The following is a 27,642-nucleotide window of genomic DNA, read 5'->3' as shown; positions in this document are numbered from 1 at the left end:
GATAAGAACCTGATTGCTGTTCAGGAGAAGTGAACTATTTCTAACACTGGGGCCTGAGAGAAATTTCTCATAGATTATCAAGGGTTGATGACATTCTGTAAATTATTTAAAAGCATGTCCTATTAAATTCAGTTATAATTTCAAATAGACTTCTTATTTTAAAACAGTTTTAGAATTACAGAAAAAGTGTGAAGACAGTACAAGAGAGTTCTATATACCGGTACCCAATTTCCCCTATTATTCACACTTAAGTTAAAATGATACCTTTTTCACAATTGATGAACAAATATTATATTATCATTAAGTAAATTTCATACTTTGTTCACATTTCTTTAGTTTTTTCCTAATGCCTTTATCTGTTCCAGGATTCTATCCAGGATACCATATACATTTAGTCATGTCTCCTTACACTCTTCTTGATTGTGGCAATTTCTCAACTTTCTTTGTTTCTGGTGTCCGTGACAGTTTTGAGGAGTACTTGTCATGTATGTTGTAGCCTGTCCCTCTGTGGAAATTGGTCTAATGTTTTTTTCATGATGAGACTTAGGTAGTATGTTTTTTTGGGAGGAAGACCATTCTCTGATGAAGATCATTCTCATTATCACAACAAGGGTCTATACTATTAGTATGACATGCTGATGTTGATCTTGATCACATGGAGGACGTACTGCTCAGGTCTCCACTGTAAAGTTACTCCTCTTCCCCTTCTATATCCTATTATTTGGAAGGAAGTCATTATGCACAGCCCACATTTAATGAATAGGGGATTCTGCTTCACCTCCTTGGGGTCAGAGTATCCATACATTATTTTGAATTATTCTGTGTGGGAGATTTGTCTATTCTCAACTCATTTATTTTTATTGCTTTGGATTAAAAGACCAGGTTCCTTACGTACAAGAGACACTTTGGCAAGTTTTCTTTAGAAGTTACATGTTAGAATTTCTGAGGTGTTTCTATGGCATATGGGAAAACAGGGCTGAATTTCTGGAATCTCAGTTTTATTTTTTCTCGTATGTCTTTATATGATGTATTTATCTTCCCTTTCCTTTTTTCTCCACTACAATATATAATTCTGTGCAAGTTCTTAGTAAATATTCTGTCTTCTATGTTAAAGATATTGATTGTTTTAGAAAGGTAATCACTTTTAAAATAGCAATTATTTTTCTGATTTGTGTGGTTCTCTATGTTTTCGGTTTATAAGGGATACTATTGTATTATTAGTTTTTTTCATGGTCATCTGCTAAACTGCCCGCTAAATGGTCAGATTATTGCTCCAGGCCTGTCGTCATTTTCCAAATCTAATCTCCAGGATTTAAAAAACAAGTATCATTAGTTAGACTTGTATTTTACTGTGGTTTTTTTTAGAATTTTTAAATTGTAAATTTGTACAACTTATTTTTTACTTAATATATTATTGTGTTTTTATATCAATAAATATTACCTGAAAATATATTTTTGATACCTGTATAATAGTCAATCCTATGTCAGTATGTGTGCCAGTTTTGCCAGATTTTTAGGCTAAAGTTTGTATCTTATTTTAATTTCAATTTTTATTATTAAATGTAATTTTTCTTATATTCATCAACCACTTATTATGTCAATTAGTGTCAATTACTAATATGTCAATTAGTAACATGTCACTTACCTATTTATGTCAATTACTAATATTTATATTGGGTTTAAGTGTTTCCTTAAATATTGGTGAGATCTCATTATTTTTTTATTATTGTTTTAGTATTTTCCCCAGGTGTTTTGAAAAAAATTTAAATCTACAGAAAAGTTGAGAGAATTGTATATTGAGTACCATATCCTTCACCTACATTCATCAATTATTAACATTTTGTTACATTTGTGCTTTCAAATATGCAAGCATGTGTTTATTTTCCTGAACCATTTGTAATGAATTGCAGACATCACATTCTTCTCTCTTAAATTCTGCAATATGATCAATCACCAAAGAATATGACATTCTGCTATATAACCACAATGCCATTATCACACATAGGACATTTAACATTAATACTCATTATTTAAACTCCCAACAGGTATTCTTAAGTGTTTAAAGTGCCACTCACATTTCCTTGCCATTGGGGTCCTGACTCATAGAGACTACATACAAAACATATTAGCTAAATGAAGAATAAGCATTGTCTTAGAAAATGTTCTTTAACTTCTAATGTATAGAGTTTCTCATATACTGGATGAATAATACAGCTCAGAAGGGAGGCTAACCCAGTATGTTCAGGTTTATGTGTACATTTAGGGTGTTCCTCAAAAATATACACACACTTTGAATAAATAGGAAGTCAGTGTTTATTAAAACACATTTTATTTTCAAAATTGAGCTCTCATCTGTATTCATTTTTTGGGGACACTATATAGGGCATGGAAGTCCAGGTATGTCAACTAGATCCTCAAGTCTGGTAGCTGAATCAGCCACGGGAATGCAGACCCTGCTCAGGTGTGCCTACCTGAAGCCAAGGCACATTGGTTGCACCTGGGCATGGAAAATGAAGGAGTAGACTTGATATTGTTCTAGGCATTAATTGTCTTTAACACAGTGATCCTTAAAATGTGGCTTAATATATTCCAGAGTCTCAGCAATCAGATGAATTTCCCTTATCTCCTTGGAGAAAACCCAGTAAGGGGAAGGGGTGCAAAGTCATGCTTCCTCTGAGTGGCGAGAGCAGGTGGGTGCAGTCTGATCCTCCACGAGCTGAGGTATTAGTTGGGAGGGGAGAAGGGTGGAGATACTTTCACTGTAACATCTGCCTCTGGTGACATGTCTTTCTCAGTTTCATACCTGGGATCAGACTTGATTTAAAAAACAACAGCTTTATTGAGATACTAGAGGCCTGATTCATGAAATTCGTGCATTCAGGTATGGGGTTCCTCAGCCCAGCCTGGGCCCTCTTGCAGTCCCGAGCCCCGCAATTGATTGCTCCGCAGAGGGAGGCCCCACCCACCCACCACAGTCCACCGGGCAGGTAGCCTGGGCCTCCCTCTGCAGGTGATCCAATGTCCCAAAGTGGTAGGCCCCGCCCACCTGGCCAAGGTACCACAATAGATCGCCCTGCAGAGGGAGGCCCAGGCTACCCCGCCAGTTGTGCTGTGGTAGGTGGGCGGGGCCTTCCTCTGTGGGGCAATCAATCACGAGCGCCCTCCCCGCACCCCCCATCGATAGTCACCCCCTCCCCCCACTCTCCCCATCCCCCACCTGCGGGGCGATCATGGGGGCAATGGCAGGGGCCCCCTGACCAATCATATCACACCCGCCATGGCTTGCCTGGCACCAGTGCGTGTGATAGCATGGTTGTTGGACAGTCATTCTGCTTTTCGGCCATTTGGTCTATTTGCATGTTATGCTTTTATTATTAGAAATATTTCACATATTCTGTAAATATGAAGTATTTAAAGTATTCAGTTTAATGGTTTTGATATATGTATTGTATTATTAATTTTTATAAATTGTAGTAAAATATATATATAGCATAAAATTCACCATTTTAACTATTGTTTAGTGTACAATTCAGGGACGTTAATTACATTTATGGTGTTGAACAACTATTACCACTCTCTCTTTCCAAAACTTACTCTTCACCCTAAACAGAAACTCTGTAACCATTATGTAATACTTTACCATTCCTCCCTCCTCCCAGTGCCTGTTAACCTCTAATGTACTTCCCACCACCACGAATTGTACAATCTATTCTAGATACCACATATAAATAGAGTAATATTTGTCCTTATGTGTCTGGTTCATTGGACTTAGCATAATATTTTCAAGATTCATCTGTGTTGTACGTGTCAGTATTGCCCTCCTTTTATGGATGAGTAATATTCCATTTTATTCAGATACTGCATTTTGCTTTTCCATTCTTCTGTTGATGGACCCACAATGGGTACTTGGGTTATTTCTTCCCTTTGACTGTTGTGAATAATGGTACAGTGAACATGGATCTATAAGTATCTCTTTTAATCACCTCTGCTTGCAGTCCTTTTCAATCTCTGTCTAGGAGTGGAATTGCTGGGTCATATGGCAGATCTACGTTTAGCTTTCTGAGGAATCACCAGCTTTTCCACAGTGGTTGCCCAATTTTACATTCCCACCAGCAGTGTGCAAAGGCTCCATTTTCTTCACATCTTTACCAACACGTATTTTCCCTCTTAAAAAAATTACAGTGATCCTTATAGTTGTAAAGTACATTGTCATTGTGGTGTAAGAACTGATATTTTGACGTTAGAAGTCTATTAAATGAAACTAAAATTGATCAGATTTAAATCATTGTAGAGGTAACACTTTTGGCCGGATCTTGGTTGAAACTTGATAAGGATTCCCCAGGTAGTGGGGATCAGTGGGAATCAAAGAGTTCTGGGGTGGGGTGGGAAATCCATTATTCCCAATATGATTATGTTAACGTTACTTGACTTGCATTGTTTTATGGTTGTACTGAGGGATGACTTCTCAGAACAATGAAATAAAACCAGTTCTAGGTTCTAGGAGGAATGATATAGTTATTCTCTCACATCTGCTTATTTTTTTTAGTATATTTAATAGTGCTGAGAAGTGGCTTATAAATATTAGATTTTCTTTACCCTTGTTTTTGGAAAAAAGAGTACTTTCAGTCTCTATAGAAGAAATATGGTCCTTGTCTCTTCATTGATGAATAATAGAAATAATAGAAAAATGCAAAATAATAGAAGCTTAAACACATAAGAGTTCATTGTCTTCTGTAAATAAATCTAGTTGTATGGCATCTTGGGCAACTCTAATAGTCTATGACATCATCAAGGACATTAGCTCTTTTGACATTTTTATGTCACCATCTAAAGCCCTGACTTCTGTTCTCAAGGTCACCTCATACTCCAGGATGTTTGCTGGAACCATTATCAAGTCCACATTTCATGTTGCTGGAAGAAGGAATGTGGGGAAGTGCAAAAAAAGGATGTACCATACATCTGAGTCAGCCTTCTTTTAAAAACCTTAGAGGATCTGCATAATACTCCTGCTTGTATATTATTGGCCAACACTTAGATTTATGTTTCTCCCTCACTGGAATGGAAACTGGGTTACATATGCTTTTAGCTGGATACGTTGCCACCTGAATACAGTGGGTTTTTCTTACTGCTAAAGAAGAAAGGGATAATTAATACTGGGCAGGTAAAAAGACAAGTTTTCAGTAAATTACATTGACCAATATCCCAGAAACGAATTTATAATCCTCAAGGAGGAGGGGTAGCTGGTGGAGGATAGAGTAGATAGTTTGAAGCAACTATACCTCACAAATTCCATCATTCACTCACTCGTTTGCTTATTTCTTGCATATATATTAATGGAGCACCTAAGAGATATCCTCTGTCTAGCCTAGCAGTAGTTAGCTACACATTTATTTAACTATTCAAATCCATATAAGGGCTATTGCCAAACAGTTTTTAGCTCAAAGTATTGCTCTCCCACTTACTGGCTGGGTGAATTTGGGTAAAGTCGTTCTATTACTCTCAATCCCAGTTTCCTCTTGTTGTTGAAGGAGGAGGGCCAACACGACATGGGTTTGCTCCATGGAGAAAATGAAGCAACATGGCTAAAACCTCTCACTGGCTTCTGCTGCACAGTAGTGCACAAGACGTTCTACTTCCATTGATCTTGCCCTTCAGTGTTTTGTTTTTAAAACTTGAGGTGAATGAATCCACACTGAGTTAAACAGCTTGTGTGTGGGGTGTGGACAACATGCCATTTAGAAACCCAATAACCTGATTGACAACCGTTCACCCTTGTTTGGGGGTTTTGTTTTGGCTTCCTATGGAGGTGATCAGGGTTCAGTGAGTCATGGCGAGTGTCACCAAAGGTCTTAGAACTGTTGTAGGTGTGGAGAAATAAGTAGATGCCAGGAGATCGCAGACCGGTCAGTATTCAAGACTAAATGTCTGAGGAGGGCAGGAGAAAATGGAATCTGCTGGGCCAGTCAATGGGAAGCAGGGGAAAGAGGTGTTAATGTCCTGGTTTCTCATCCATGCCTCTCAGAAGCATCAGAATCAAGGCACAGATTCTGCATGACCAGGAGTCCTCCTGCTGCCCTACACTAACGCTAACCTCTCAGATCACCGGTGCTTCCTCTTCTTCTGCTACATTGAGGCAAACTCTGAGGAAGGTGGACATTTCTTTCACTTTTCATGGTAAAGCAAGTCTGGATAGATAAGATTAAGAAGAACCCCACAGGACAAAGGGGTAAAAATGTGTGACCTCAGTGGTTATGATGTATACTCTTCATTAAGAAACACTGGTCTGAATTTGCACAATTTTGTATAAACATTTTTTTAATCTTTACTGCATACACCCAGACATATGTTTTGTATGCCTGAAAGATACTAGTCCGTATATGACTGTAATTTTCCATCTGAGCAGCAGTAATTTTCTTCACTTAACAGTTTTCTCTGAGACCTTGAATCATTTCTACAATTTAATCCCACTTGCTCTTTTAATATGGTAGAGCAGGATGATCTCTGAGTATGATTCCTCATTTACAAATAGCATGATGGTATATTGTCTGCTGAATATGTATTGAAATTGTAAAAGTGCTAAAAAAAATAAAAGTCAGGGAAATCTCATCTTCAAGATACCAAAACTAAATCTCAGAAGGGTTTTACGCTAAGGGTAGAACTAATGGGTGGAATAGGCTTTAGATTTTAAGGAGGACATTCCCACATCATACATTGTTCAGTGGATCTTTCCCTGACCTGAGAAGGCCTCTCTCAGGATGGGCAGGGCATCTCGGTCTCTGTGGACTTTCAAATTAGTTTCCTATCCAGGGTTGCTGACTGTTGGTGAAGTCTTGGTGAACTTGGTGGGCTTTTTAAATATGTTATAGCTGTGTGTTTCAGGGTAGCCTGTAAGTTTCAGTCAGTTTGGTTCAAGTATCAGCAATAAGCCTTAAAACCCAAGGGCTAGGAGGGCTTGGAGCTCAGATATGTGAGGTGGTGTGGTTTGAAATTTGGTCCAACCAGGTCACCCCTGGGCCCTGGGCACTCAGTTTCTTCATCTGTAGAATTTGGTGGTTGGGTTAGGTGACCCAGTTAGCCCCTTCTAGGACTAAAGTTTTGAGTCTGTCAGATGTCATTGTGTTGACCAAAGTCTTTTTTTATTATTATTCTTTCTTAAAACTCATTCATTTGAAAAAGTATTGCTGAAGTCTAACATTAAAATTCAAACCTTAGGTATATAATTTAGTGTTGAAATGCTATACCCGTTTTTTTCTTATTTCTCTTCTTTACTTCTATTTAGTTTTTTTTGTTTGTTTGTTTTGTTTTTAACATACCTTCTTTTTTTTCATGTTTTCTTCATTTTCCTTTCTTCCTCTCTCTAAACTATTGTCAAGGGCCTTTGAAAAGAATTCTTAAATATTATTAAGAAATTGTAGTCAGGGAGCCCTTTGTTCCCGAGTCATTTAGAAGATTGCTTTTCCTTTTGTTAAATACAAAAAATTGTCAACCTGTATCGTTAAAATGTGCCCCAAACCGCATTCACCAATAAAAAGTGTCAGCTCTCATCGTTGCCCAGATATTATTCTTTCCAAAAGCTGAGCGCTCTCCAGGTTTTCCAAACAGTCTTCGACTCATTCATCTTCCTGGTTTCGTTACATTTTGAACCTCTCTGGGTCTATATGGGGTGGCAGCCTGTCTTTTAAAAATTAATGAGTTCCAAATGCCATTCAAACTTATTTCCGCCCTCCCCCTCCCCTCTCCAGCCCTGCCTGTTCGAGTCTTATGTTCTGTATAAATATTGAGCTGGAGATAGTTTCTAAAGAAGTGTTTGGACTTTTAATTAACACTGACAGCCTGTCTGCTTGGGATTTTGCTCTGCCGTCTCCATGGAAAAGTCAGGCAGGTCAGTATGGAGAGGGGAGGAGGCTGTGCAGTGGATATGTTCCTGGCGGCTGGCCCTAGAGACACTGAACTCGGAGCCAACCATGAAGTCATTTTGAATTTAAGGAGTCTTGCTAATCCAAGGCAATGTGTCTTAATTTGACAAAGTAAAGGCTGCCCGATAAGCAACCCTAACTACAAGTTCTGTGAAACCGGGGGTGTTTGTAAGTTTAGACTGTGCTAGAGAAATGTGGTGATGTGGGAATGGGCTCTTTCTCTTCTGTTTACTCTCTTTCCCACCCCATCCCCCTCTCCTCTCCTCTCTCTCTTACTTACTTTGGCCCAATTCAGCCCTGCAGTCTGGCCTCTGCAGTGGCTTGATGTGAAATTTGAGAAACATATGTAGTTTTCTATTTCAGGAAAATGATCTCAGGGATTGAATGTGGGGTGATTTTTTTGTTTCTTTTCTTTTTTATTTTTTTTTGTTTTTTTTTGTTCTTGTTGGCTGTTAAGCTCTGATCTTGCCCAGTGTGGTTTTTTGATGATGGGAAAGAGGCTTCGAATAGCTTTTTATCAGAATTTTATGTAATAAACCTTAAGGCTTGGTTTCTTTACTTGGGCCCCCCACCCCTCCCCAGCCCACGACACAATGTCATCTATTCTGTCAGAAGTGGGAAGAAGTGCACATTGTTCCTATTACAACCAATTCATTGCTGCTGGCACACATACACACAAAAATGGCCACTGTGTCTGTCGTTCACAAAAGCTATTTTAAATGTAGTTCAGTGGAGGACCAGGGGTCTGCATACTGTTGCCTATAAAGGAAAAGCAGTCCCGGGGAGAAGCGTGCCTTTGTTTTGCCTTGGAAGGGCCAGTATTCTTCTTTGTTCTAGAGGTGAGTGCCAACCATGGGCCCAGTGCCCTGCAAACCAAACGCCATTGATCCCGCCGGGCACAGGCTGTGGGGGGCCAGCGTCGGTGACCCGTTGCCGGGGAGGGCTGAGCGGGGCTCAGGCGTGGGCCAGGCTGAGACTGGCTGTGAGCTGGGGAGGCAGGAGGTGGACTCACAGTATTTTCAGTTAGGTCTGCCCTGCCCCATGTCTGAGGGTCTGTGTGGAATGAGGCCTGGCTGCCGCCCCTGGGAGCATCTCATTCGCCTCGTAGGGAAAGGCTCCCTGACCTGTGGTTGTCCATAGACATGAGCATCTTGAAGGGAGTAGCATGTCTGTGTTCATCTTTATATCCAGGAGTGCTTGCTAAATGCTTAAGAAAATGGTGCGCTGATGGAGGACTCTGTCTCCCCTGCATATCCTGATGATACAGAGAAGGACCTACCTCTCCACCCCAGAGCAGGGTGTGTGCAGGGGAAGGAAGAAGGAGAAAGCACAGGGGAGGCATATGCAGCGGGAAGGGAGCTGACATTCCTGGGCAGAACACGCATTACCCTATTTGATCCCTACAGTGTGTCATTTTTACAGATGAGGAAGCTGAGACTCAGAGATCACACAGCTACTTAGGAGCAGAGGTTGGATGCGAATCTGGGTTTGCTGTGGCCCATCTTCCTAACAGGGGAGACCGGATGAAAAACATAGTTTCCCTCTCACTGCACTCATTTCCACCTCCTTTTTTTTTGGCCCTGTAGGTGAACTGACCATCTCCCTAAGGCCCAAAGCTCTGGCATTTGTCGAAATAGTTTGGAAAAGAATATTTCAGGTAGTGAAGCTTATAGCCTCAGGGCTGCTCACTTGCCTGGGCCCTGCTGTGCTAGTAGCTGTTGGGAGTGTAGAATGTTCCAGGTGGGGACAGGTTGCTCTCAGGAAGCATTTCTATGGAGGCATTTCTAATCTCAAAAAAAAAAAAAAAAAAAAAAAAAGGGGGGTGGGTGGGTGGGTGGGTGGGATCTACTAGTAAATCCCCAAAGCTCTGCTTATTTGTTTTAACTTTTTTCTTATTGTAGACATTTCCTATTGCATCTGATTTTGCATTCATAATTTCGTATTCCTTTTCTTAAAGAGTTCCCCACATAAAAGCTTCAAATCCTGGATTTTCCCTGGCTAGTGGTGTGAGAGCATCCTTCAGGGTACCATGCTAGCTCTGTGACCTTGAACAAGTGACTTCCGTTTCTGCACTTCATTTTCCTCATTGGTACTTCATGTATAGGCTTGTTATGAGCGTCCAAAGAGTTCATGTGTATAGAGCTTGTAGTACAGCATGGTGAGGACTCAATAAATGTGGTTTTTAGTTGTTACTAATATGAGACCCAAGTAGATGGAGCTTAATCCCAGTGTCTGCCATTCAAACATTGACCTTCTGGAGGGGATAGTGCCAGGACCACTTTAGACTTACATTAAAAAGCCCAGACTATCACTTTATGCATTTATTTCCTTACCATCTTTGACCATCATCCAAATGGCTTCAAGTACACTTTATTACATGGAAAACTGGTGATATTTTCAAAGATCTGAGACAAGAGCTGTCTTCATCTGCCGCTCTTCATCACCCACCACCTTTCCAGCCACATCAGATATCTCGCTGATCCCTGGGCCTTGTCATGTCTGCTTGCCTTTGCACATACTGCTCCCTCTCTGTAGAATACCTGTCAGGATCGCTGTTCTACCTGCTGAACTGTTGCTCATCCTTCAGGATGCATCTTAAACATCAGACCCCCAGGGCAGTGAGACGCCCTCCTCATTGTTCCTGGGGTTCTTCTAGCAGTTCTCTCCTCATACTGGAGTTATTTCTCAGCACATGTTTTTCTCCTACTTGCAGAGCCCTTTGGATGAAGACACCACCATTTATTCACCTTTGCATCCCTAGTGCAGAGCATGGTGCATATTGGGTGCTGAGAAATTGGGGGGTTGATTGGAAAAAGTTTTTCTTTTCATACCCTTACTACGTTTAAGAAGCCATAATAGTTTGTTCCAGAATCATGTTTGTCCCTTGGTTTATACTCCAGTTTAATAAATGCTTTTTAATGCCTGATTGATCTCCAATCTGAAATGACTTTATAGCCTCTTCTCTTTGTTTCCCTGCTTTTAACCCTCTGATGTAAGCAGATAATGCATTGTAAACAAGCACTTTAGTTGTGTCTTCCTTGCTAGACTGTGACTTCATGAGTTCAGGACCTTGTATACATGGTCCACAGCTCTATCCCAAATTCTGGACACACGAATTGGCACAGAATAATAGTTATAGAGGTAGAAGAAAGAGTAATAAAAGTAGTGTTCGTAGTTTATACTAATAACAGAGTACTTAACGTATGCTGGCTCTATTGTGAGCATTTGAGATACACCAGTCCCTTCAGTCCTCCTAATATCCTTATGTTCTATAATTATCATGCATAGTTTACAAATAAGAAAAGTGAGGTTCAACGAGGCCAAGGAACTTGTCCAAGGTCACACAATTTAGCTGCAAAATTGGGATTTGAACCCAGGCAGTTGGCTGCAGAATTCAGGCTTTTTATCACAATGGTATACTGCCTCTGGTTAGCACTGATCAGCTCAGCACTTCTTTGTTAACTGATTTGTAAGGGAATCCAACAGAAACCTATTTTTCTGAAGTAGACAGTTCACTTGTTAGGTGATTACTCACCCCACACCAGTGGTTTTCAAAGTGCGGTCCCCAGGGCTGGCTGGTGTGGCTCAGTTGTCTATGTGTCTTCCAGTGCACCAAAAGGTTGCCAGTTCAATGCCCAGTCAGGGCACATGCACAGGTTGCTGGCTTGATCCCCCATAGGGGACATGCAGGAGGCAGCCGATGTTTCGCTGTCACATCGATGTTTCTCTTTCACTCTCTCTCCCTCTTCTTTCCTCTCTATCTATAATCAGTTATTAAAAAAAAAAAATGGTTCCCAGACCAGAAGCATGTTCATCACCTGGAAATTTAGTAGAAATGCAAATTCTCTAGCCTCACCCCCATCCACTGAATTAGAAACCCAGGGAGTGGGACCCAGTAATCTGTGTCTTAACAAATCTTTTATGAGTTTCTGATGTATGCTGATATTTGAGAACCACTTCCGAAGACTAAATTATTTTCTCTGGAATTTTGCCTCTTCTTTTGGTCTTTCTTTCCCCGTTCTCCTCCTCTTCCTCCTCCTCCTCCTCCTCCTCCTCCTCCTCCTCCTCCTCCTCCTTCTTCTTCTTCTTCTTTTTAGTATAGAAAATACAGACATCTTACCCCCCCCTCCACATTTACTGAGATATAGTTGATATATAACATTGTGTAAGGTGCAAATTTTGTTGATTTGATGCCCTTACATATTGCCAAGTGATTACTACCATTCTGTTAGCTAACACCTCCATCATGTCACATAATTGCCATTTCTTTTTTCTGTTGAGAACATTTAAGATTTACTCTCTTGGCAGTTTCCAAGTATATAATACAATATTGTTAACTGTAATCACCATATTATGCATTGGATCCCTAGAACTTATAATTGGAAGTATGTACCCTTTGACCATCATCTCCCCCATATACTCAACCCGCCAGCCCTTGGCAGTCACCATTGCACTCTCTATATGAGTTCAGCTTTTCTGAATTCCTCATATAAGTGAGATCGTACAGTCTTTGTCTTTCTCTGTCTGACTTATTTCACTTAACACGATGCCCTTGAGGTCCATCCACATTGTTGCAAATGGCAAGATTTCCTTCTTTCTTGGGGCTGAATAATATTTCATTGGGTGTGCGTGTAAAACATCTTCTGCATCCATCCATCCACTGACGGACACTTAAACTCTGTCCATATCTTGGCTATTGTGAATAATGCTGCAATGAACATGGGAGTGCAGGTATCTCTTTGAGATCCTCTTTTCATTTCCTTTGAATCTATACCCAGAAGCGGAATTGCTGGATCATGTAGTAGTTCTACGTTTGATTTTTTGACGGAACCTCCATACTGTTTTCCACAGTGGCTGCACCAGTGTACATTTCCACTAGCAATGCACAGGGCTCCCTTTCCTCCACGCTCTTGGAAAGGGAGCTTTTGCTCTCTCTTGTCTTTTCAGTGATACTTTATGGCTTTTCTTAAAATGAGTCATACCTTTTGGATATTTCACCTGTGTCTTCCTGATTGCTGTTATGTGGGGGACTGTGATCTAGCCTCAGTGAATGTTTTGCTAAGCTTCCTGAGAGATTTCAAAATTTTGGGTGGGTCTGGAGCTTGATAATTGTTTTTGTGGTTTTTTTTAGTGCTGATGGATTTCAGGATCCGGGACCTTAAAGATTACAATATCCCTGCCATCCAGCTTTGCTCTCTCAGGTTCCCCTAAGTGGAGGGGGAAGAAGGAGCCCAGAAATGCAGGATAACAGAGAAAGGGGAGGTAGCAGAACCAGTGAATGGGGAACCAGGTTTCATGTCATCAAACTTTCCAGAAATATCCTCGCCCCTATAGACCCAGTTACACACAATAGAATAAAGGACACTGGACTTTGCATTCGACTTGAATCCTGGCTCAGCCCTTTTATGTATGTGATTTTGGAAAAGTGACCTTGCTGAGAGGCAACTCCTTCATCTGTAAAATGGGGATAGTACTACCTACATGGTGAAGATGCTGTGAGAATTTGTTGAGGCATATAGGCATCTAAATCATGCAGGTTGTTTCTGTGTTGAGGGGAAGCCATAAGAGCTTAATTTAGTCACTAGCATCTTCACCAGAGAGTATTCTAAGAAATGGATCGTAGGATTTTTAGAGCAACAGGGACTCCAGAGTCCTCCAAAATCGCTGCTATTCCAAGGCCTGGAATTCTGGGAGGTCTAATTCCAGGGAAAATCAGGCACCAGCTTGAATGCTTTATGTCTTAAGTCTCCTCATTTTCAAAAAGGTATCTAAAAGTGATTTAACAATGTCAGGATTTAGACTTAAGTTTTTTTTACGTGTTCCAAGAGGCCATTGCTGCAAGGCAAGACCTAAGGCCTGTAAAAATATTGATGCAACTGTCAGAGGTACATGGTATTTGACCTTCTATTAATAAAGACAAATTATTGCATTTCTGTGATATTCGAGTCTGTAAGAATTTCCCTTAATTCCACTGGTATTCTATTCCACAGCTACTGGGGCTGCAGGGACAGGGGACACGGGGTTGTGTTTCTGATTTATGAGGTGGAATATTAGTCTGATTTGCTCAACTGAAAGTCACAGATGGTTCAGATAACAGCACAGTGAAACCTCCTGACTGATAACAGCCACAGAAACAACTCAAGTAGTTGGTGGCATAGCAACAAGTTTGACCAGAAGTTATCCACAGAATAAAATACTTATTCTTTGGGGGTACAAGTAGGTAACTGCAAATAAATAGAGGTCAAGGCAGATACAGAGCAGGTTAGACTGGGAGTGGAAGGACTTTGAGGGAGGGTTTTTGTGGACATTTGCAGGAGGTAGGCACTGGAGGCTTCCTCGGGGCTGTTTGCTAACACCATCCCACTTTGTGGATTGTTCCTTTTCCCCCAGATTTTACTGATGGGCCATACCAGCGTAGAAGGGCAGTGAAGGATAGCTTGCGTTACTTAAAAGAAATCTCAGCTTACACAGGGTAGCCTTGTTATTTTTAACCCTTGCCTTTGCTGAGTTCAGACAGAGCACTTTGGAATCAGTTCATCTAAGCCTCAGACTTCAAAGGGAGCTCATTCTCATTTGACAGCAGTCATGTCCATTTTTGCCAACTCTTTGACCTTTCGAATAACATGTACTCAGGTCTGACCTGTCAACTGTCTATAAAAACCCATCCAGATCAAGGGCTCAGTATTTTCAACAGCATAGCTAAAGGAGGGGGCCCTTCTCATTTTATTCCTCCAGGACTTGTCCTCAGGGGAAACCAGCTGCTGTTGCAAAGTCTTAATGAGATGTGTCTGTAGAAGCCTTGAGACGCGGGGGCCTCGACTTACATGACGATCCTGTACCCTTTTATTACAAGTTGCACAGGATGTTTTTAGCCACTCACGTCAGCATTTTTCTCCAGCTGCAGTCAATTTTATCTAATTCTTGTTGATCATGATCATTTGACTATAAAAGTATAAAAAGGAAAAAAGAAGTATTTCCAGAGTCCATTTGCCATGGGAAGATAGGACATGTTGACCTTTCCATTTCTGTCCATCTGGGGGGCTTTTGGCTACGAGGGTCAGTTCACATGTGGCTCTGGGATCACTCTTTGGTGTGTTTCAGGCAGTCCAGATGTCTAGAAACGTTGCAGAGTGAAAAAGAAAGCTAGAGAGAAATCTGATTTGATTCGACCAGAACCTGATTGGTTAAGCCAGTAAGCCTCCAATAGCTCTGATCTATGATGCGTTTTTGTATTTCGGTTGCTTCCTTTATATGGTGGGCGTAAGAATAGTACCTATTCCATAGGGTGATTGTGATTATTGATTGTATTAATACTTGTAAAGCATTTGCATAGTAATGCTGGCACATGGTAAGTTCTCAGTAAATGGTATTGTTTGTATTGGTTTTAGAATTAGTCAAATATGCGTTTAAATGTCCCCTCTGTCATTTACTGGTTGTGTAGTCTTGGAAAATAACAGTATCAATCAACATGGCTGCCACTTATTGAATATTATCTTATAATGCTAGGCATTATACTAAGTACATTTTACAGGTATTTTGTTTCTCTCTTTATTCTTACTCAAACTGTCTGAGGTAGGTATGATTATACCCATTTTATATATGAGTAAGGTAAGGTTTAGAGAAGTTGTAAAACTTGCCCAAAGTAACAGAGCTGAGTTGCTGGTAAAGCTGACTCTCTGAAGTTCTTGTTCTTGGTTACCTTCTTAGGTTCTCAAGACCTACTTTTATCATTTGTAATAGGAATAACAATAGCTCTTTGTAACTAGTTGCTGTTGTACATAAAGTACTTGGCATTTACTGGGCAGTCTTGACATGATGCACTGGGTTGTTATACCTCCAGTTAGAGCTTTCTAGCAATAGAAATGTCTATCTTCTTTTCCTAATGCCATGTGTCTATCTGTAGGGATTGAAAGGAAGGTCAGTGGGGTCTTGCATTTCTGAGAACTTTGAATCACATGTATGATCTGGTGCCGTAGATGCTTGACTATCTATGTGTATGTATACTTTTCATAGTATGTGTACCACGTAAGGAATATCAAAGTCTTTGAAACCATGGACTCAGACCTGGAAGTGTCTCGGCCCTAATGTTTTGCTTTTCTGTTTATTCTGAAAGTTGTTAAGGAAACTGGCTCGGCTAAAGCCAAGCATTTGGGAATCAAATATGTTTGGATGGGCAGGGTGGAGCCAGCGTTGTACATACACTTTTGGCACTCAGAAGCAACAATCATCCTTTAGAGTGGTATGTACAGATGTAATATATTCCATTATGTTTTAGCCTATATTTCCTGCCTTAGTCAGTGAAAACACTGACAAGTTGGATCGTGGGCCTCTGCCTCATTTTTTTCTCCTTCTGAAGTCAGATCTTCCATATGAAGGATCAACACCCACTTCATTTATTCAATTTCCTATTCATCCCTTAACCCCCTACGCTATGCCTTCACCCCTACCATCCACCTGAGGTGGGTTACCATCCACCAGTAATTTTCTTATTGTGCTTTATGACATGAATGTGTACTTCACACATGTCTACACACCTGAATATCAGTCCCACATCCTCCAGGGACACAGTGTTAAGGAATTGTCCTCTTAGGGTATCATTTAAAGATAGCAAGAATATGTTTTGGGAACTTCATTTTTCTCTAACACTTATTTTATTTACTCTGTATTTTTAAAAAAAGTATTGGAGAGGATTTATCACTGTTCATATACACAATTATTGAGGGTTTTTTTTTAAATGAAATATGGAGGTCATATGGTTGACATTTTTCTTTTAATTCATCCTTAAAAGATATGAGGAATTCCTAAATAGAACCTTTTTGGGGGAAGAATTTTGGGTTTAGTAGAACTAAATAACCAAATATTATCTTTAATTCTTTATTATTGTTATATTTTACTAGAGGCCTGGAGCACGAAATTCGTGTGCGGTATGGTCCCTAGGCCTGGCCTTCGATCAGGGCCATCTTCCCCGGCTGCCTGCAGCTGGGCCTGCCCCCCCACCCCACCCCCGCTTCCCCATTCGCCATCAGACCATCAGAGCCTAACGACTGGAGGATGGGCCTGAGAGGTCGGCCTTTCCTGCCTGCTCGCCGGCCCCGCCCCCACCGCAGGTTGCCCTCTGTGTGTGGGGTGACTGGTGGGGTGGGGGCCTTGGCCTGGCACCACCTGCATACCCTGCCACCCATCCCCAGTTCTCGATTCACCATCCGGCGATTGGAGACTGCTGGCCGGGGAAAGGGACCGAGAGGTGGTCAGTGTGCCTCATAGTGACTGGTTGAGAGGTCGTCTGGTTGTTCCACCCTTAGGGTCAATTTGTATATTACCCTTTTATTATATAGGATGTTATGAGTGCTAGAACCAAACAGTGCCATAAAGATTCTAAATCTTTCTCATTTTAATAGTACTTTGCTTTATATTACTTAACTTTTTTATATATATATATATTTTATTGATTTTTTTACAGAGAGGAAGAGAGAGGGATAGAGAGCTAGAAACATAGAAACATCGATCAGCTGCCTCCTGCACACCCCCTACTGGATGTGCCCGCAACCAATGTACATGCCCTTGACCGGAATCGAACCCAGGACCTTTCAGTCCGCAGGCCGACGCTCTATCCACTGAGCCAAACTGGTTTCAGCTATATTACTTAACTTTTTATATGGATTTATAGTCTCAAATAAGATACAGAGTTCTTTGTCAACTCAATAAACTACTGATCTCTCTCTTGATATTTGGTTTATCAATCTATTATCATATTAAATTATTTCACATTTCTTAATAATTGATTTGGTACATAATAACAGTTTTCAAACTCATCATTAATAGCATTTTGCTTTCATAGTAATAAATAGATATTTATATTTCAACCGACTTACAACTTACATCTTCTATATATGAAGCTCATAAATATATTTTTTGTACCTCAAATTGGTTTTAAATTGCTAAAATTCATATCCTAGGAGTGAATACTAGGATATGAACAGCAAATCCCATACTGCTTTGTATTATTGACAATGTTATATTGTCTAGCTATGATGGAGACCCTGGCTATGATCACTGTCATTGAGCAATGCCGGAGTTGACAATGAAATAAGCAATGCCAAAGATTGAGGTCAGAGACAATACTGGTAGTGATTTGGGGTAAATACTGTTCCATGCTAAACTTTAGTGTATTCTGGAACGATCTCCATTTTAAACATCTGGAAATGTTGAGGGCTGAGATATTAAGTAACCTGTTAAGGTTTCAGAACTAGTAAGTACTTGCCAGGATTTAAATAATGAAACTCATGCTTTTAACCACCACTGTCCTACAAGCCACTCAATAAGCATTTGTCTATTAAGCAAATCAATTTCTTCAGGGAATTGATTCTAGTGATGAAGATGAATAACCATAATAAATTATAATTCAGTGTGAAAAATGTGTGACTGCAGAATGAACAGTACACAATAAATTGGGGTGAGATTGGGGACAACTTGAGGGAAGGAATGGGAAAGAGGAGCGTCTCAGAGGAGGCACGGAGACTGGGTTCCCAGCCTTTCCTTTGAGCTACCACGCAGCCTGTCTCCACCCCGGCCACAGGACATACTGCTTAGTGTTTTGATTTATTTGGTCATCTTCACCGGTCACTAGACTGTAAGCTCTCCAAGGGTAGGGGCTGAATCTCATATCTTCATCATTTAGTGCAGGATCTAGTACCTAACAGCTATTTAATAAATACAGAATGATGAGTTATATCTCCAGGGGCGAATACAGTGGACAGGTGAAGAAGACAAGACATTACAGCCAAAGATATGAGTATAAATGAAGGTGTGAAAACTCACTGCATGTTGAGGAAACAGTGGGTAGTTTGGAGTGGGCTGAGCATGGCAATATAGACTGTAGTCTTGTGAAGGGTGGGTTAGCCATGCATACTCATATGCCATGATAATAAGTGATATTAGCCCAGCGGGCGTGGCTCAGTGGTTGAGCATCAATCTATGAACCAGGAGGTCAAGGTTCGATTTCCATAGCCGGGTTGTGGGCTCGATCCCCAGTGTGGGGCATTTCAAGAGGCAGCCGATTAGTGATTCTCTCTCATCATTGGTGGTTTCTATCTTCCTCTCTGAAATCAATAAAAAATGTGTGGTTTTATTTGTTAAAAGAGGGATATTAGATTTCTGAGTGCATGACTTTCCCTGTTACATCTTCATCTCTTTAAGAACAAAGACAAAGGCTCAAGAGCTAGGATATTTCATAGGGCAAAGAAGATCTGTTTCCCTTTCCCACCTCTGCTGGTCCTCTGCTGTGTGACAGTGGACATGGCACCTAGCTTCATGGTCCTGCTTCTCACATAGTGGGCATTTGATAAAGATTTGTTAATTGGATTAATCAATGTAACTATTTTTTTTTTTTGCAAGAAACTTTGGAGGAATTTGAGATACAGCTATGTAAGAGACTCAGTATTGCCTTGTACTTATTCATAGAGTAGGAGACGAGGGTTAGGGACTTTCAGACAAGAGGGTTACTGACCCTTTAAATCGGGTAGCAGTTCTGTGGTTCAGAATGGCTAGTCCACTTGGAACTGAACCTAGATAGTGGCAGGTTGTGTGTGTGTGTGTGGGGGGGTCAAATCCCCTGGAAGAGGGATTATTTGGCCAAAGGAACCAAGGCTCCCAGGACTCCCAGAGGTTCCCAATGGCTCCCAGGGGCTCCCAAGGTTAATGAAAAGGCTCCATTCTCAGTGGATGCCACCCTGGAGTGCAAATCAAGTGACAGGTAAGATGCTCAATTGTTTAGATCTACCCAGCAGAGAGGTCAGGGGTCAGTGAAGCCTGGGTGTGGCGTTCTCGTCTCTTGAGGCCCTAGACTCAGTGCTGGGATATAGGCAGCACAGTCCAGCCCACTGCCTTGTGTGGCTGAGTCTAAGTCCAGTGTTTGCCCCTGGCTGTGGTCTGCCTGGGGCTCATCATAAAAGTTGTAGGGTCATGGAAGGAGGGAACTGATGCATTTTGGAAAGTCAAAAAATAAAGCAAGGTATGAGTTACCAGTGAGTTGGATGCTTCTGGAAGTCTTGTAAGTGTTCCTTGGGGTGATAAAGGAAGTTTGTTTTTTGTTTTTTCCTTTCCTTTCTCTCTATAAATCGTACCTGAGGGTAACATTTTTCTCTATATTGATGTTGATAACACTAGACCAGTGGTCTGCAAACTGCAGCTCGCGAGCCACGGCTTGCCGCTCTGTTCACTAATGAGTTTGCCGACCACTGCACTAGACCATGCTCCGTATATGTCCAATGTAGTAATTTGGAGAACCATTCATTTCTTTATTCCTCATGCATTAATCGAAGCCCTGTGATGGTCCCTGCCTGTAGGGACATTGAAATAAAAGCCAGACTCCCCCTCACAGTCACACTGCAGTGCATTTAGCACCATAGCCGAAGTCTAGTAGGTTCTAGACTCTGCATTAGCAAAAGGGGGAGGAATGATCACCTCTGTCCAGGGAATCAGGAAAAACGTCATAAAATGGGAAATGAGGGATGAGCATGAATCTACCAGTGGATGAGAAGGGCTGCTTGGCAAAAAGGCAACCTGTGCAAAGGTACAAGCAGGCAGGATCATGGTATATCTTGAGCATGTTAGCGTAACCAGAACATAGGTCGTATGTCGGGAGCATTTGGAAAGAAGAACAGGATGTCCTAATGTGCTTTTCTCAGCCTTTGGGTTTTGAGTGTTCATGTCATGGTCCTGGCCCCACTGCTGCATGCCTCTGTGGTCCTGGGCGAGCACCTCAAGTTTCTATCCCTCAGTTTCCTCATCTGAGATAATAATAGAACATGCCTCACAGGGTGGGTCTGGGAATTTAAATAATAGCATAAAGCACTTAGACCAGTGTCTGGCACATCAGTTATTCGTATTAATTCTATACTACATATAATTAGCTAATTACTGATAATTATTATTACTCAAATTTTAACCTATAGTCAGAGTGGAACAACCTGTTGAAAATAATGCTTAAGAAAGGTGACTGTCAGCCAGGTGGAATGGAGTGTGAATTGGAGCAGAGAGCTAAGGTGGGAGAGGGGTGGGGGTGTAGGGATAAGCATCGCAGTATTCCCACGGATGTTGGAGGATGGGACTAACATAGTCGGCATGGAGAATGGATTTGGAAGGTGCTGGAAAGGTAGACGTGACCGAATTTGGTAAGAGATGAGATGAGAGTGAGAACCTTCTTCTCTTAGTATTCAGGAGTGTCAATGGATACATGCTGATGCTAGTCTAGCAGGGTACCGCGGAGGTGGTGGTGACAGCCACACTGTGCACTCCAGGCATCTTCCCCTTCATGACGTTTTCGGCCAACTTCAATGTGACACAGGATGATGAGCATATTTACATAAAGTGTGGCTGGTGAAATCACGGAAGATTAGAATTTCCCATTTTAATTCCATTTTAAAGATGCGTGTTAAGCAAAAGAATATAATTCATTTTTTTTAGACTGCTGAAATGTTATTTTGGCCTCTTAAATCAAAGGCATTCCACAAGTGTTTTCTTTATTACATGCCTTAAACTTTAATTAGAATTTAATTATAAGATCCTGAAGGCATGAGGAGTAAGAGGAGCAGATGGGACAGTAAAAGCAGCTTAGTGAACGAGGATTAAAGATTAAAAGTTGCTCATTAATGGCATAAGGAATGAACGGAGCTAAATTACTGTGCTTTTGTGCAATTTCAATGCTTTTTCAATTCCGCAGCTTAGTTTTATTCCTGGTTTGAAGCTGAAGAATCTCATGAATTAGGGTTTTTAATTTTTTTTTTCAGTCCCCAGAGATCCATACATCTGAAATAAACTCAATGGGCATGTTTTATTTGAATCTTCATTCTAAACTCAGACAGATCCTTGACTATTAGTAAATATTTTTGAACACGAACATAGAAAGCAGAACCAAGGTGCAGTCTCTCTGCCCCCTCTTTCCTCAATGTATGGGGAAAATAAAAGATGGGTAGATGTTTTGCGTGTTTTTTTATACAGTTGTGCTTCTCAACTTGGCTGGACTCATATCATTACTGTAACGTGCACCCTAGAGATGCTTCAGTGTCGCAGTTCCGGGATGGTGGGAGGAACCTGTGAATGGAGCCAGTGATCTAGGACAAAGCCCTTAACCTCTCTGACCCTCTTTCCTTATCTGTAAAATTATAAAGAATTCCTACTTCAATGTTGTTATAAGGATTTAATCTGAATTCATTAATTCCACAAGGATTATTGAGGGTCTACTAAGATAGTGCCTGTCCTCAAAGAGCTAACTGAGTCCTAGCTGATTTTTGCTCAGTGGTTAGAGCATTGACCTGCAGACTGAAGGGTCCTGGGGTTTGATTCCGGTCAAGGGCACGTACCTCAGTTGCAGAATCAATCCCTGGCCCTCGACAGGGCACATGCAGGAGGCAACCAATGTTGTGTCTTTCTCAGATCGATGTTTCTGTCTCTCTTCTTGTTCCTTCTGTTCCACTCTCTAAAAATCGAGCTAGCTCAAAGAGCAGAGGGAAAATAGACCCATAAATAAGTCAAATAATGTAATGTGCAATAGCAGAGGTATGCATAAAGTGCCACATGGATGCAAATAATTAACAAAGACAATTAGAGCCAGGAGATAATGTGTACCTAAGAATTTTATAAAGTGCCTTATTAAGACATTTATAAATGTAAGGTGGCATAATTAGGGATCCAGATGCTCTAATTAGTTACAGAATAGATAAAACATGACATATGACAGAATTAGATTTTCTTCTCTCTGGTCCCCCTTTGAGAGCAGTTTGCACATCAGAGGCCCAAGTCCTGTTTTCTGAGTTGAATTGAAAGCAGATCACATTATCTCATGGGTAAACATCAAATGAGTGTAAGAGAGAGATGGATGGGGAAGTGTGAATCCATGAATCCAGGCTCAGTTGTGTCCCTCCTACCTTTAGCCTATCCCACGGTCGGCCTTACCATTTTGCCCACCTTGTGTCCTTGGCTGGAGAAGTTGAGATTTGGAGTGGGGACAGCTTGGGACTGACCCTCATATAACACAGTGAAGATGACCTGCTGTGCTCCGTGGGGGTACATTTAGGATGATCTCCGGCTAGCCTAATGATTCCACTACTTAATGCTTTACTCCTAGTTTTCTTTCATTTTTGAAATCTTAAATTTAGAATCCTTTCGCCACTTAATTAGAATTTTAATGTAGAGTAGGCAGGCAACAGTTGAAAATAAAAAGGAAGGAAAAATATATAATGAAACAAAAATATTTTCCTCCCCCACCTGCCAGGACCACTTTCTATTCTTTAAACATCTTTTTTCGGTTGTTCCTAATCCTCACTTGAGGTTATTTTTTCCATTGATTTTTAGAGAGAGTGGAAGGGACGGGGAGAGACAGAGAGAAACATTAATGTGAGAGAGACACATCAATTGGTGGCCTCTTGCAAGTGCTGGGATTGAGCCTGTGACCGAGGTACATGCCCTTGACCGGAATCAAACCCTCAAGCTTCAGTCTGTGGGCTGATGCTCTAACCATTCATCCAAACCAGCTAGGGCTTTAAACATCTTGATGTACAATCAATTGTTATTATCTGCAGATTCTGTATTTGCAAACCCACCTGCTTGTTAAAATTTATTTGTAATCCCCAAGTCAATACTATGATGCTTTCGTGGACATTCTCAGACGTGCACAGAGTGGTGACACATTTCTGAGCTGTCCAGTATGCACATACCTAGCTGGGGTCAAGCAAGATGGCCCTGCACATTCTTGTGTCCACTCTCAGACTGTAAACACATGTCTTTTTTGTGGTCTGTTGGTGTCCCATTTTTCTCAGTTTTTGTTGGTGATTTCACTGTTTAAAATGGCCCCTAAGAAAAGTGCTGTCTGTGTTTCTTAAGTGTAAGAAGGCTGTGCTGTGCCTTTTGGAGAAAATACGTTAGATAAGCTTCATTTAGGTATGAGATAAGCGCTGTTGGCCCTGAGTTCAGTGTTAATAAATCAACAATATATGTCACTTGGGGTATTTTTAAACAGAAGCAAACATAGGACAAGGTTGTGTATCGATTGGTTGAAGAAGATGTGACCAGAGGCTCACAGGAACCTAACCTTCTGTTTCCCCTAGGAACAGTGGTTCAGTATTCGTGAATTCAGCATTTGCGGAAACTTTATAAAACGTAATGACTGTGAATAATGAGAATGCATTGTATATCTTTCTCCTCTTCTCGCTCTCTCTTCTTGATCTTTCCATCTCACTACCTCAGTCTCTGTACTGTATATAGCGCATCAGTATTCTGTGCTTTTATCACTTATACCATATCTAGTAATTATGTTGTCACACAACATACTATCCTGGGGCACATCTTTCAACTTACCTATTGTGCTGTCCTTGGCCCATTTGCCCTCAGATCCATTTGTTACCCTTGTCCTTCTCCATATTCCATTCCAAGGGTTGACCCCTCTTCTGACATTTTGACACTCACAGATATGGGAGAGCAGGAAGAAGAGAGAGCCAGAGAGTTTTTCTTTCCTCTTTGTACCTTGAGAAGCATCAACGGCAATGGCCACGTTCTCTCCATGGCTTCCTTCCCACTGGGCAGGCCCCCATGGCCTCGTCTTCTGCTGGGTCACCTGGTTCTTGGATTCCAGCAACTGTGCCTTCTCCATTTTCCTTCCAGCAGCTTCCTGCTGCTGCTAATCTCTGAATTTCTTCCCTGTCCCCTAGATGAAGCATCATATTCAAAAGCCAAGGCAAAACCAAAAAATGAGAGAATGGTAGCAAGGGTCCAGCGCTCTAGGAGAGAGACTAAGAATGGGGTGGAGAGAGGGGTTTGACAGTAGGGCCACACGTGTTGAGAGTATGATGCTGAGCTCTGCGTACACCCGTTACGCAGTGAAGATGCCATAGGCAGTTGGCAAGCAGCCTGTGCCTCTCATCCTGAGCTTCTTTGTCTGGGATATGATTCCCCTAAACCTGACTAGCTCATTCACTGAGGGAGAAAAAAATCCGTTCTGATAATTATTTTGACAGGGCTCTTACAGGGCTGCATTCCCAAGATTATATACTTTTTATTACCTTCTCCACTTTAGGACCCTTTCTCCCAGGAGTGTGAGATCCCCTCTGGGTCTTATACTCCATTCCGAACCTCTTGTGTGGATGCAATCCTTATTAAAAATGTATTTTCTCCCAGCCTTGGCTGCAACCCCCGAGGTGTGGATTACCAGAAAGACAGGCCTTTAGAGCTGAAAGACATTTGTGAAGAACCTCTGTACCAAGTGGCATTAAATATTTATCACCTGCCACATGTAAATTGTTCATCTTCCTGCTTTAACTCTTGGACCAAAAGGTTTCTTTTCTTCTTTTTTTAAAAAAAGATTTTAAATTGATTTTTAGAGAGAAAGGAAGGGAGAGATGGAGAGAGAGAGAGAAACATTGATTGGCTGTGAATGGGGCATGTGCCCTGACCTGGAATCCAACCGATGATGACCTTTCGGTGCATGAGAAAATGCTCAACCAACTGAGCCACATAGGCCAGGACAGTTTCTTATCATTTTTATTTTTGTTTTGTTTTTTAATGCTAAAGTGGGGATCATAGGAAAGCCGCATTTGACCTTGCTGTGGTATTTTCCTGCCCCAGGACTATGGGACATTTCTTTGTCCTCATTGCAGTACTGGAAAGATTGCTTCTGACTTTCAGTATTTCATGCGGGGGAGGAGGGTGTAATCATGATGGGAAAATGCCTCAGTACTGGGGCCAGCAAATGGGCCCTGCCACTTGTAAGCTGTGTTGGCTGGGAATCTGATATTTACCTCTTAAGTTTGCTTTGCAGGTAAGATGGGACAGCTGGTTAGCTGCACTTAGCATAATTCCTGGCACCCCATGGGGCGGCCATAGAAGGAGTGGTTCCATTCCCTCTCCTCATGTCTTAGGTCCTCTATCTGGGACTTTCCAAGTACATGTCTGAGCAACCTAGAATAAAGTATGCTATTAATAAAAACCGAAAGCACACAGTTTCATCTTATTAGGTAGAACTGTAATGTTGCTCAGGCACCCTTCACTGTTCTTAGAATAGCTTTAAAAACTTTTTTTGATCTTGCTCAAACACTGCAGCATTTCAAAGCTTGTTTCAGCCCTTGTGATTTATACCTGAAAACATACAGAAGTTTAGATAATTTTGACATACACACATGAATGTTTATGTGTGTGTATGTATGTGTGTATACACACACACACACACACACACACTATATTCTCTGTGTGTTTATGTATCTATGTATATGTGTGTGTGTGTGTATCCTCTTTTTTTCTCTGTGTGTGTGTGTGTGTATGTATGTATATAGGAGCATACATATAACTCTTTAAGAAATGTTCTTTTAATGTTTTAGTTTTATTTTCTTAAAGTCTGTGCTTCACATCGTTCCCCCCACCCCCAGCCCCCAGAGCTGTTTATCCTCACTCCAGACATGACCTTTGGAAAGGTGGCAGGAAAAACAAACGGCTGGTGTGTTTAGGGGCAGTCTGCATTCCTTTTAACTCCCGAGACCAGGCTTATGCTTGAGCTTTTAACCCATTTGTCCTGGGCTCAGCCACTTTGATTCCTGCTTGAAAATTAGCCTGTTGTCCAAGATCATGAGAGCCCCATGGAGCTTTCTGGGTCTCACCAACTTGAGAGATCTACGAAGGCCTGGATTTTACATGTAACTTTAACCAAGGCAGCCTTAACTGGGCTTTTGTTTCCTTATTTAACTTTTATCCTTGTAACCTTAACCTAATTTCTTTTTCAAATCTCCATCCTCTCCAGCACACAATTCCTAATCCCTCTTTTGTCCTCAGGTTTTCCTCCAAAGTCTAGAGTATGACATTTAAATCTTTTTTTTAGGCAGTGACAGAAGTCTAACATACACATGGAATGACTGGTTTGTTATTTCTCTAGGTCACTTCGGAAGATGAAGCAAAGGTCTTAGAATGTGGGATTCAGAAAACACGGGCAGACGTGGCGGTGCAGCTTGGGAGAGAAGTGTGGTTTTTGACAGCATGGGACACTGTCACTTGGCCTTCACGTGGAAATGAAAGTGTGGGCTTTTCTTTCTCTGTGAGGGCCCCAGGAGCCAGGGTTGTGGATAGCTTAGACAGGAAAGGATTGAGGGGATAAACGCTTCCAGACCCTGAGCCTTGAGCACTTGCCATCTTTCAGGCTCAAGAAAAGGAGCAGGAGGCAGGGGGAGGCTCAGGGGGTTTCCACACAGCTTCCCTGAGCTCCAGCTTGTGTGTTTTCATCTCCACATGTGTCCCTGGTACCATGGAAAATCCTTTCATACCTCCATCCACCCCCGCAACAACCCTGGGAAGGACACGGTAGTGTTTTCATTTTACAGGTGAAGAAACCAAGGTTCTGAAGTGAAGGAGATTGAAGGTGTAACCAGGATCACAATGACTCTGGACTAACCAGTTTATAGATTGTCTTTCTCTTTCACCAAGGCCTTCTTTCCTTTTTGGTTTATATGGACCTTCTCTGGAACTTTCCTTCTTGCATTACTTCATGTCTGTGAGGTATCTGTTGTGTTTAGGCTCAGTTTTATGCAATATATATCTGCCCAGTGTGCGTCCTAACAATAACCCTGCAGGAGGGGGGAGCATTCCTATCTTCAAGATGAAATCCCTGAGGCTTTGTGGGATACAGGTAATTTGCTCAAGGTAACCCAGGACCCAGGAGGTGACTCCTGGATGGAGCCCAAGTGTGATGCCA

At 41.4% G+C, this 27,642-nt stretch overlaps 1 protein-coding gene across 12 annotated transcripts in view; it reads left to right on the top strand.

Annotated features, from left to right (window-relative positions):
- Positions 1-27,642, top strand: part of FGGY (FGGY carbohydrate kinase domain containing) — a 396,863-nt gene that overhangs the window by 77,906 nt on the left and 291,315 nt on the right. The window contains exon 1 of one of the 12 annotated variants that reach the window (XM_079776811.1): positions 7,850-7,882. The exons of the other annotated variants lie outside the window; for them this stretch is intronic. Coding sequence (XP_079632937.1) covers positions 7,866-7,882 — 17 coding nt within the window. The 5' untranslated portion in view covers positions 7,850-7,865. Of the gene's footprint in view, positions 1-7,849; positions 7,883-27,642 lie in introns of those variants that run through there. 12 annotated transcript variants of the gene reach the window in all.

The sequence above is a fragment of the Cnephaeus nilssonii genome, assembly GCF_951640355.1.
Source record: "Cnephaeus nilssonii genome assembly, chromosome: 7".
Lineage (NCBI taxonomy): Eukaryota > Metazoa > Chordata > Mammalia > Chiroptera > Vespertilionidae > Cnephaeus > Cnephaeus nilssonii.
The sequence above is the reverse complement of the archived record's forward strand: the minus strand, read 5'-3'. Positions and strand labels throughout refer to the sequence as shown.